This window comes from Callospermophilus lateralis, chromosome 1, assembly GCF_048772815.1.
Source record: "Callospermophilus lateralis isolate mCalLat2 chromosome 1, mCalLat2.hap1, whole genome shotgun sequence".
NCBI classification, from domain to species: domain Eukaryota; kingdom Metazoa; phylum Chordata; class Mammalia; order Rodentia; family Sciuridae; genus Callospermophilus; species Callospermophilus lateralis.
In genome coordinates, this window is record NC_135305.1 from 34,365,895 (window position 1) to 34,378,233 (window position 12,339).

Consider the following 12,339-nt stretch of genomic DNA (forward strand, 5'->3'; position numbering starts at 1 on the left):
TAGTCAATTTCCAGTTATCTGTCTAACCACACTTTCCAGAAACCTAACAATGTGCCTTATCCTCCTTGGGCAGAATACTCCGCTCCAGCTTTCCTTCTTTTCCTGTACTTCTCTACATAATCTGGAGCGACTTATCCCCCTCTCACCACACATGTATTCCATTTCACGACATGTACTTTCTTTGCAGTCTTAATGCCCCTGGTCCCAAGGTCTGGAGCCTCACCAGGTTAATAGTAATTCTTCAACCACCCACAAATGCTTATTGTTAGGTCAATTTGAGGTGGCTAAGGGAACAAAGCACCAGGCAACCCAAGCGCGGGAAAGAACAACCAATCAGGCACCTTATACCCAACCACCTGTCAATCAGTGGGGTCTCCTGACCAATCCTGGAAGGACATGGAATCCAACAAGATCCCTCAACCAACCCCAGGAGGACAAGGGACTCCAAAAACATCCCTTTCCTGTCCCAAGCCCTCCTTTTCTGCCCTCAGCCCCCCAAAATTCCAATCTGGCTGAGCCTGACTGCAATTCTCCCCAACCAGCTCTGTTGGTCTGGAAGGTCTTGCCAGGGAGCGAATCTCAATAAAGCCTTGTTCAGCAGCTTTTAATCTGCCTCCTTTTGGTCATCGGTGCCTGACCTTACACCTATAGCATTTGTGGCTGTAGTTTGATTCTTGTGCCCACCCCTTGATGGTTGGCCACATGTTGGCAGCTTCTTGTCTTGACAGAGGAGGGACTCTTCCAATCTACTAGTAAAATGTCACAGCACAGAAGCTGCAGACCCAAAACAGGCCTAAGTTTCAGAAACTAAGTAAGGGTATTTTCATTCTTATTTAGAGTACATTCCTTGAAGTCTCTCTACCTCTCCACTACTTAAAATCTACTTCAGAAACCAAGGAGGAAATTCTCTACCAAAGAGGTAAAGGGTCATCTGCTTCCAAGTAATTTGGAATTTCCAAATAAAACCTAATTCAATTATTGGGCTGTTCAGACTGCACCTGCTCCAGAAAATAATAAAATAAGTTTGTCCAAAATGCACTTCATATTTCCCTTTTCACCTCAATTCAAAATCACTTTTCCCCAAGTGTTCTCAAAGGGGCACAAATGCCTGCTATAGAGATCTGGGAAATTCCCGTGTTTTAGTTTGCATTTTCACTGTTGTGACTAAAAGAACTGACAGGAGTGGTTTTAGAGAAGGAAAAGTGTATTTGGGAGCTCATACCTTCAGAGGTCCCAGTCCACAGCCTGCTCCATTCCTTGGGGCATGAGGTGAGGCTGAACATCATGATGGACGTGCGTGGTGGCAGAAAGCAGCTTGGAACAAGGCTCCCAGGAAGCAGAGAGTGAGAGAGATTAAACCCAGCTCTCAAGATAAATGCCAAAGGTGCACCCATGTCTTCTTCCAGCCACACCTTACCTGCCTTCTGTTACCATTCAGCTAATCTCCTCAGCGAGTAATTCACTGATTGGGTTAAACCTCTCATAAGCCATCATTTCACCCCTAAACCTTCTTGCATTGTCTCACACATGAGCTTTTGAGGGACACCTCACATCCAAACCACAACATCCACTCAACAGAATGCCATCTTGAGTCAATGATCGGGGACATTCTCTTCTTTTGGGGGACACTAATTTAACTGTTTCTTCGACAAAAGTAAATAAATGTCCATACCTCTATCAGAGTGACTCTAAGCAGAGGGTCTTTTTTTTTTTTTTTTTTTTTTTTTTTTTACTAAAATCACTCTATTTGCTACTGAAGTCAGTATAAAAGAGCAATAACAGGCAAGGTGATGTGAATACTCGCTTATGCAAATTCATTTTAACCTCTCGATATTGTAACGCAGAGCCTGCTTTTAACTCCTATATCCCTACCTCCACACAGCCACAGTCTTCATAACAGCAGCCAGAGTGGCATTTTAAAATCCTAAGTCATAGTAGTCACAGTTCTGTTCAAAGGGCCTCAGAGGTTCCCAAGCTCTATGAGAGTAAAAGCCAGCGTCCTTAAAATGGCCTGGGAGATGCTCCAGGCTCTGGCCCTCTGTTCCCTCTCTGACCCCACCTGCTACTACATTTCCCTTCCCCACTTGGCCCCAACCACCCTGGCCTCCTTGCTGTTCTTCATGCACAGCTTGCATGGCTCTTTGAGCCCCAGGACCTTTGTGAGGACTCCACTGACACCTTCCCAAAGAGGCCACCCTTTTGAAAACTACAGCGCGCATTCCCACGCTCGTTCCTGTCCCCACTCTGTTCCCTGTTTCCTCTCTTCTCTTCTCTTTTCCCCTAAGTTGTCATTTTCTTGAAAACCATATTATTTATTTGTTGATGAACTTGTTTATTTTGTTTTGGTTAGGATTTTGTTTCCCTGTCTAGAACCCGAGCTCCACAAGCACTCAGGGTCTTGTCGGTTTTGTTCACTTGAAGTTCCACTGTTAGAATGAGGCCTGACACCTAGTAGGCATTCAGCAAATGTTCACTGAAAGATCACATTGAATGATTGCTTGTCAGAAACTGTGGTACAGCGCAGTCAGGAAATGTGTCCCAGGACGCACAGACAACAAGAGGTTGAAGAGGGATTTTAAAAGATCTTTGCACAATTCATCCTTGAAATAGCAACAGGGCAACTGTCTAAGGTGGAGCTCTGTAGCTGACCCTGCTGCCAGGATTCACATACAGGGGGTGGGTTAGGAAAAGCTCCCCGGAGACACCTGTAAGGGGTGGGGTGGGGGGGAAAGCAAGCAAGGAAGGAGGAAGTCAAGGTGGGTGAGCTTAGGCAAGTCCCCGGGGGGTGTGGCTTCTGCCCCACCCCACAGGGAATCTCTGAAATATAAGTTACACCTCAACTCAGAAGAGTCCTAGTTAGACTGAAAGCAAGGGAGTTTCATTTGGAGGTCAAAAGCCAAGGGTCAAGGACTGGGGGATGAGCAAGTCACACAATCTCAGGCACTTGCTTCTGTCTCTCTGTGCTTAATGGCAAAGTTGCTCCAATAACCTGACAGCAGTTTGGACTTAGAGGCTGGGTGTTACAAGGCAAAGCACACCACAGGGCAGGAGGGTGCAGAAGGTGAGAGGGAAGAGACACTAACCTATCTGCTACAGTGGTTCTTTAATGTGTCCTATCATACCAACAATCATGCCCCAACTCCATGTTGTGGCCTAAGACTCCACATAACCTAGCTCTGACCACTGCAGCCAGGATTTCACTTTAAATGGGCCACAGGGCCTTTGCAGCTACTGTCTTCTTTGTCTAAAATGCCCATAATCTAACTCTTTACATGTCAGTCTGCTTTTGATTTTTCACATACCAACCAAAATATACTCAGAGGAAACCTCCTTAAGCACTGAACCAACTCAACACCTTTAATTTCCTAAAAGTACTTATCACAATCTATAATCATTTCTCTTTCATTTGTGTGTATCTCTTTATGTTGTTGTTGTTGTTGTTTTTATTCTATCTCCTCACTAAAATATAATCCAATCAATATCCCTAGTGCCCAGCACACTAAAGGGGCTCAAAATGGTCTTGAGTGGAAGGAAACACTGGAAGAGAAATTGCCAACCATGCAAGGTCGTGGCTGCATTTACCTACCCAAACCTGTTTGCACTGGTCTTCAAAAACTTAAATTTATCCAAATTATGAATGAGGCTGGAAAGATAAAAGGACATCCTACTTTGGTTAGAATTATCTCTTTTTACCTGACTATTTTGGCCTCAGATAAATCCAGGTTCTCTCCCTCAAGAAGATATCAGTTTAAATACACTTAAAACTACATGCTAAGACTGAGAGATGACATTAGAAAAGCCAATGTAATTTTGCTAGATTAGTGAAAATTACCCAGGAACTTCAAGAAGAACCAGCTCAGAAGTCAGTAGAAAGAAATTTGTACTCTCCAGCATTCATTAACTTTCCCATTTCTCTCTTTTGTGAACAGAAGATAGTGCACCAAATGAAATATAGAACTAGCACTTTTATCTTTACTTGAACAAAAGCAATCTTCATGGGCCATAGGGCCTCAAAAGCAAAAAATAATAATAATAATTTTCTTCTTTAAAAAAATAGACTGCTTTGACAAACATGAATTTTGATTGCAGATGTAAACAGAAACACACAAGACCAACAGAAACATACAATAGGAATTTATCTAAAGAATTATTTAAAGTCAGTTTTTTCAATTTGTTGTTTCACTATAAAAGTTTAAAAGATTTATTAATGTGTCATGCTATTTGCCACCAGTGAAAAAGCTCCTGATATATGCAGTCTATAAATATTTCCAATTTTTAAATTTTAAATATTTCTTAAAGAATTAAGGAATATCAGTAATTTCTTTGGAAGGAGCATGTATTATATAATAATATACATAAGAATTCTTACTTGCACTTAAATTTGATTGATTGATCCAAATGTAGAAGAGTGATTATTAGACGTTGGGAATTGTAGGGGGTAGGGGTTTAGTGGAAAGGTAGACAGTGGGCACCAAACACAATTACATAGAAGTAATAAGGTCTAGTGTCCTATAGCACAGTGAGAGACTATAGTTTACAATAACTTAGTATATGTTTTAAGCATGACTAAAGAGAGGTGCTCAAAGTATCCAAATGCAAAGTAATGATAAAGAGATGGAGACATTAATTACCCTGATTGGACCAGTGCATGTTGTGTACACACACATACACACTGAAATACCATATTGTATCACATAAATATGTACAATCATTATGTGTTAATCAAAAATTTTTTAAACGTGTAAGGAATGGAAGTGTTAACTACCCTTATTTGATCATTACATACTGTATATATTTTATAATCAAATTTGTAAAATTTAAATGATAATTTTAAAATAAGACATGTTTAATAATTTAAATTTTCTCTCATTATCCCAGTCATGAGAGAGATAAGCTTTGGTCAACTGGGCTTCCAGTTTTATTATTATATATAAAACCTAAATAGTTTTAAGTCCTGCCTTTTCTTCAAGGCCAAGCTCAAGCTCAATTCTTCTTCTGGGTAGATCTTTTCCCATCCCCCCAGGTCTAGGTAATTCATGATACTTTTCTTAAAAATGCCCAAGGTACTTCTCTGTTGCCCTTCTGGTACTACCTCTTCTGCCGTCCATGCTAAGGATCCTTCAAGTGACTCAGCTTGGGTCCCCTACTGGAGGGCAGTGCTGGCAATGAGCAGTGTTCTGCAGCCACCTTGCAAACTCCAACCCTGCCTCCCCCATTAACTGCGGTCACATGTATCACCATGAGAAGTGCAAGAAGTTATAATATTCTTTAACTCAGTCACTATTTTAATCCCTTATTCTATCTGATGAAAGAGAATTTATTTGATCCCAGTTTTTTGTTGTTTTTTGCTTGTTTTCCAATCAATTCAGGGTTCTTTTCCTATATCAGAAATAAATAAATAAACAAACAAATTAATTAATTAATTAAAAACTGCCTCCTTGTGTTGCATCTCTGGTGGGGAAGGTGGAGAGGGTTTCCTGAAGTTGTCATCAGCCCTGGCACTGCCTGAGATCCACCTCACTGGTCTGCACCTTGCTCCTTGTTTCTGTGCCCACCCCTCATGCTGAGCGGCTGCGTCCCTGCCCTCATCTGGCGCTATTCCTCATCACCACGGCACCTCTAGGTCTGGTGGATTTCCTGTTATGGCCTGTTCCTGCTGCCTAGATATAGTCAGAGTGACATTTTTGTAGTCATTCTGGTAATAAAATGAAAACATTGCTCTTCTTTAGACATGCATTATCTAACTTGCAAATCGCTGAGTAATTCCATGCTTCTTTAATCCAAAAGATTAAATGATGGAGGCAGGGAAGCTTAAAAAGAATGATTTCTAAACATTTTTCTATAACACTTGTTTTTCAATACTAATTTTTTCTACTTGTTTATCGACGTGAGAAATATACATGCCACGCCGCAACATTCCCCAGGCCTGTCCCTTCTTTCAAACAGACTCAGTTTCCAACTGTTTGTTCCAATGTTCCTGCTATCTCTCCTTACAGAATATTTATCAATATTTATTCATTAAAATTTTATTAATATGCATGTTTTACTACTAGGTATTGCTAACACTTTACATCATATTCATAATTCAGATTATATGCATTATTTATATAATTATATTTAATGTTTATATTATATGCATTAATGTTTTATTAGTATGCATATTTTATTAAGCATTTATTAATATTTTCATGAGCTCTTTTTTTTATCAATCCTTTGTTTTATTAGTCCTTAATTCTTGATATTTTCCACGAACTTTCTGCTATGGTTGATGAAGTTTTATGTTGCTCTAAATGCTCCCTTTCCTCTTTCTCAATTCCTTCTTCTTTCTCAATTCCTATGTCTTTCTTCTTTCTTCATTAGCAATCTTTGCATACTGCCTAGAATTGTTTACTTGACACATGGTAATCTTGAACTATTGCTCTCTACTTCCTCTCTTTGACTGTCTTTTACCCATCTTCACTTTCCAATTACTGTCATCCTTACTCTTAATGTTGTACTGTGAAGATTAGTAATGTGTATTCTATTTGGAACCATAAGCGAGTCTTATGGGTTCTGCCAATACATTGTTCTAGAAGTTAAAAATTAGAACCAATTTACATTATGATGACCATAGACATATTTCCCAATGCAGAAAAACAATCAGTATCCCATTTCTTTTCTTGTACTTTTTTTTTTTTTTAGTTTATTCTAGAGTTTAATTGTCTTATTGGTTATTTTCTTTTTAAGAAAAATACTTTCATTTGTTGGGGCTGAGGTTGTGGCTCAGTGGCAGAGCACTTGCCTCGCACATGTGAGGCACTGGGTGTGAACATCAGAACCACACAAAAATAAATAAACAAAATAAAGGTATTTTTTAAAATCTTCATTTGTAAATGAGAATTTTATGCCATTGAAGGTTTTTGTTTTCTTTTTTTTATATATATTTCACAAAAAAAAAAGACAATTAGACTTATACTTTGGATTATAATGATCATCACATTCCATCATCATTAATAACCCCATGCCCCCTCCTTTTCCCTCCAACCCCTCTGCCCTATCTAGAGATCATCTATTCCTCCTATGCTCCCACTTCCTATCCCACTAAGAATCATCCTCCTTATATCAGAGAAAACATTAGACATTTGGTTTTTTGGGGTTAGTTAATTTCACTTATTAATGATGGTGGAATGTGATGATCATTATTATCCAAAGTACAGGTATGAAGACACAAATTGGTGTAAATATACTATGTATACAACCAGAGATACGAAAAATTGTGTTCTATATGTGTAATAAGAATTGTAATGCATTCTGCTGTCATATATAAATAAAAAATGAAAAAAATAACTTAAAAAATAACTTATTACATAAAAAAATTAGAGAGTTTAGGGTTTTTTGTTTGGTTGGTTTTTAAAGTTAGTGTACAGTTGATACACAGTGGTAAAGTTAAAAATTCATAAATTTAGTTCTGCCTTAGGTTTTTGAGTAAATGTTATAAATCATAATTTCTATTTACAAATCTAGCATATTTGAGCAATTATTTCTAAAATCACTTTTGAAAAATGCTTGTTCCATTTATAAATTTAGCTAATTAGACCCTTAAATATTTGAATTACATTTATAAATTTAATATTAAATATCAGTTTTCTACCCTAAAACAAAATCTCAACTACCAAGTAATTTTTATATTAAAAATGATTAGTCTAATTCAATTACTCAATTATAAATATCAAGTTAGTGTCACAAGACTATTGCTCTAACAAGAAAATAGAATTCTAAGTTTTCATAAATTCCTTAATGCAGGGCAGAGGGGAGTGCTCTGGGATTTGATTCTGTTCTGATACTTTTCCACAAAAGAGAACAATTATCTTTACAGGTAAGACTATTTTTAAGCAGTTCTCTACCTAACTATTTTTGTTCCCATGGTTAAACAATACTCATTTCCTAAGGAAACAATTTCTTGGTTAACGGAGGCTACTTCAAACCAAACATTTTAACTGGGCAAGGAAAACAATGTTACAGACATCCACAGTAAATATTATCACTACTCACTTAAAAACTATCATGTCATCTCAATGGACTTTATAGATTGTCTTATTAAATGCTCAGATTTGGGCTGGGATGCCACAGATTCTGGTTGGGGACATTGATATGAAGCACTGAACATATTTATACCATCAGAGAAAGCAGGCAGCTCATATATATGTATCCAAGTTAAATATACTATCTAATTCCTCAGTTGATGCATACAAACCTACAACCTCATTCAAATTGATTACTTGTTTGGATACTGCTTTTCTTTGGCCTGTACAGTACGGAAATGTCTTGTGTGAGTGAAAAGATTTTTAAACTTAATGGAAGCCTATATTCTTATTATGCACATCATATTATAGGACTTAGGATCTCTTAAGGATATGTCCAGTTGAATTCTGGGTATTTTCTCTATATGGTCACAGTTGCCAAGTCTACTTACTGACTTTCAAAGTTTTCCACTATCTCCATCTAAAGTCTATCTAATCTTCAGGGTTCCCCCACCCTCAGAAACATACTTCCTAATTCCCTTCATCCTTCCATTGCTGTCTACATTTTCATTCCCTGCATTAATACAATTAATGTCATCCTGGGATTTCCTTTTACTAACTTTCTTAATTGGTACATTTTTTTTCTTGAATCTCACCTCTTCCCCCTCGGTTTACTTCATTTTTCTCAAGTATATCCTCAAGTGACTTCCTAAGAAATGATATATAGAAAATAAATTTTCTATTTTACTTACATGCATTTACATGTATGTATTTACAAGTATTTATTCTGGTCTTACTCTTCATTGATATTTGGGTGAAAAGCATTTTTCCCACAGGATTTCAATATGCTATCTTTAGTATTCAGTGCTTTTGATAAAAAGTCTAATGTTTTTCTAGTTTGTATTTTTTATTTTATTTATTTTTGTGCATATAATTGTTTCCATGCTCATTTTTTTTCATTTCTGGATAATTCAATTATCTCTCCTTTATCTTAAAGATTATATTTGTATCACAGATATTTAGGATGTCTTTAGACTCAAGGACTCGCTGAACCTGGAGACTTGTGTCTTTCATTTCTGGTAAGTTTTTTGTTTTTGGTTTTGTTTTTTTGTTTGTTTGTTTCATTTTGTTTAGATTTTCTGTTTGGTAGTGTTTCCTGTCTGTGTTCTATTTTTTTTCCCTGGAAGTTCTCTTTAGTCCAATATTAGAACCATGCATGGTTCTAATATTGGACTAATAATGGTTCTTTATTCTACCTATGTTTTCTGTTTATTTTCCATAAGTTACCTTTTCATTGCAACTTCTGGAACACATTTTCCACATTATCTTTCATTTCTTTTATTGAATGTGTTTTAATTTTTGCAACCTCTCCTATTAATTATTTTAAATATTTATTTTTTAGTTTTAGGTGGACACATATCTTTATTTAATTTTTATGTGGTGCTGGGGATGGAACCCAGTGCCTCATGCACACTAGGTGAGTGCTCTACCACTGAGCCCCAGCCCCAGCCCCAGCAACCTCTTCTATTAATTTTTAAGAGCTACTTTCCAACTAATTATGCATTTTTCTTACCTGATGTTCTTTGTTTTGAGTGCAGTAAGTTTTTTAATCTCTCTATGGGTATATCCACCATTGAGTTTTTTTGTTTTGTTCGTGTTTGTTTGTCTTAATTTCTTTCCTTCCTTTGAAGGCTTTTCTAAAGTTTCTGATGCTCCTTGGTTGTCTATTCATATTTCAATGCCAGTTTCTAAATGCTAATTTTCAATTATGATATAGATGGGCTTTGTCACATGGTCATCTTCTTATTAGAGTAGTGGATTATGGACTCTCACTGAAATATAGAATCAGCTGGAGAGCTTTTAAAAAATACAGAATGCTGGTTCTGCTTCCAGGAACTTTAGTTTAATTGGTCTGAGGCAGGACCAGGCATTACTTTTCCATAAATTTTCCATAAATTCTATAAAGTCGTTTTCCAAAAATTTCTAATCCGCAGAGGGTTTCAGAGCCATTGCTTTAAGAGCATGAAAAGTGAAAGTTTTGGATTTTTAGCGGGGCGGGGGGTGGGTCTTTTAATTTCCTGAAGAAGGATCTTTATATGTTTTGCTTAGACCATAAATACTGATGTTGAACATTTGGTATGGCAGTATGGGGGACATTGACCATATTACATACACTCAATTAATTCTCCATTTTCAACCCACACTTTATGCTCACTGTTAGTCACACCTGACTTTTCCAAATTCCCAATTTCCCTGTGGCTCTGGTCTGCAAAGTTGACCAGTTTATTTTCAGTTCAATCCATCCTCAATATACTCTAGCTTGTGGCCTTTCCCATCATGCTTCCTGACTGTCTTCAAAATTTGTATGGGTAAACTGGTCCTGGAAGAAAGGAAAATGAACCTGTAAAATCCTTTAGAGGTTCTTTTAGTCATTAAACAGAAGAAACTAGAGTCTAGCGATTATTTTATAGAACATATTACAAAAACTTAGTATAGTGGAAGGAAAGTCAAGATTAGAAATGGCTGGAAAGGTAACTTATTCTGCATAATGAAGGTGGAAGGATTCAATGGAATAGAATTCAACCCTAAGCAATAGAGAATGAAGATTCAAAGAAGATACAGGAAAGCCTATAATAATTCAGGAGGGAATCCATAGAACTTTCAAAAACAAGAATTTCAATTTTATTGCTCATATGTAAATATTCTGTTTCCCCACACAAGTGCCTTTGACAATGTAGGTTTTTTCCTGTCTTTTCATGGAAGTCAAAGAAGCATAAATAGAACTTGAATGAATATTCATCTGTGTTGATATCTGGCAGAGAAAAAATGAATTTGAAGCATGGACTACTAAACTCTCAAGGAAAATATCAAGACCCTGCTTGGTAGTACCAAGAGCAACATGAAGGTGTGAGGCAATTTTGCCAAACTCCTAAAAACAGGCTTCCTCTGCAGATGGTAATATTTACACCTGTGCAACACTTTTCTGAAAATATAATTATAGCCCTTTATAAGGGACTTCAAAGATGGTAAAGAAGGTGGTTTTTTAATAATCACCGAATCCTGGGAAGTGAGACCTTAATGCTACCTTTGTAACCTTTATTTCATTGCTTCTGCTTATACAACCAGGAACAAATCAAGTGACTCTGAGGCTAGACCTTAAGACCTATTAGCTGTGTTGCCATTAGTCATGTTCCACGATGAAAACAAGAGCACATGCCCTTGACTTAAAACCCTGAGCATGAAGTTGAAGGTGAAGAGATGAGAATTCGATGAGGAAAAAAAAAATTGAAGTCATTATGCAAGTACACATTCGTGCTTTACCAAGTACAGAGTCAGTACTTACTAACAAAGAAGTCAGTAAATACAGCTCATTGTCTTAAATGGCCTAAGATTATTTATATCTATTCTTTCCAATTTTCTGGCTGAGCAGCATGTGCTTAAAAATCAAAGGAGGCTTGGCAGCAGCCACTGCACAGACCCAATCCCATAGGCTTCCTGGCCTCGCTCCACTTTCTCTGCAACCATGTCTGAGGAAGCTGAGATTGAGAGATTCAATAAGCAGAATTTGAAGAGGGTGGAGATACAAAAGAAGAATCCACTGCCTTCAAAAGAAACAATTGAACTAGAGAGGCAAACAGATGAATCATAATGAGGCATGCATGCCAAAATGCATTGTACGTTCCTCAATCGTCGCCTTCTTGTTTTACTTCTTTGGGTTATTTAGCACTGTTAAGATGCAAAGAGGTTGGATCAGGTTTAAATGACTGTGCTGCCTCCTTTTTGCCTGAAAGGACTGAGAACAGCTGACAATGGAGGCCTCCTCTGTCTGCCTCCTCCCTCTGCCTGTGTGGCTGGCTGGGGAGGAAAAGTACTCACACGTTGGTGAAGGAAGAAGTTGGGTGGGATGACAGTGAACTAGGGTCAAAACTAAGCTGGTCCCCGGGTATCTTCCTGAAGAATATAAAACATAGCTTAAAAAGAGTGTCATTTTGTTGTTGTTCAAATTATCTTAATTATTTAGAATGAATTGACCTAGCTTCACATACATATATCATTTAATGTCACAGCCCTCCTTGAAAACGAAAATTGGTATTGATGCAAAGACATATCTTTATTAATATAATGAGGCTTTGCTGTAGTTCTGGAGTCAGGGAAGAAAATTCATTATAAAGCATAAATTGATCTGAAACGGATGATATGTCTGTATATCTCAAAGTTCACCCTTGTAAACTTTGGTTAAGTTGATCTCTCAAAGTCTTGGCTGCCTTGTTGAAAAATCTTATATAATAGCTGTATTCTCATTCTAAGGTCACCATGATGACCCTTCGTGATGAAGGAA

The 12,339-nt window shown here is 37.3% G+C and overlaps 1 protein-coding gene across 1 annotated transcript; it reads left to right on the forward strand.

The window, feature by feature from the left end:
• The first annotated feature begins 11,523 nt into the window (after positions 1-11,523).
• LOC143403412 (thymosin beta-4-like) lies at positions 11,524-11,649 on the forward strand. Its single transcript, XM_076861478.1, has one exon. The coding sequence runs from the start codon at positions 11,524-11,526 to the stop codon at positions 11,647-11,649; it is 126 nt and encodes a 41-aa protein (XP_076717593.1).
• The last annotated feature ends 690 nt before the right edge of the window (positions 11,650-12,339 follow it).

What these genes read in the sequence shown, in the direction of transcription:
- LOC143403412 (XM_076861478.1), top strand. Translation starts at nt 11,524, where the DNA reads ATGTCTGAGGAAGCTGAGATTGAGAGATTCAATAAGCAGAATTTGAAG.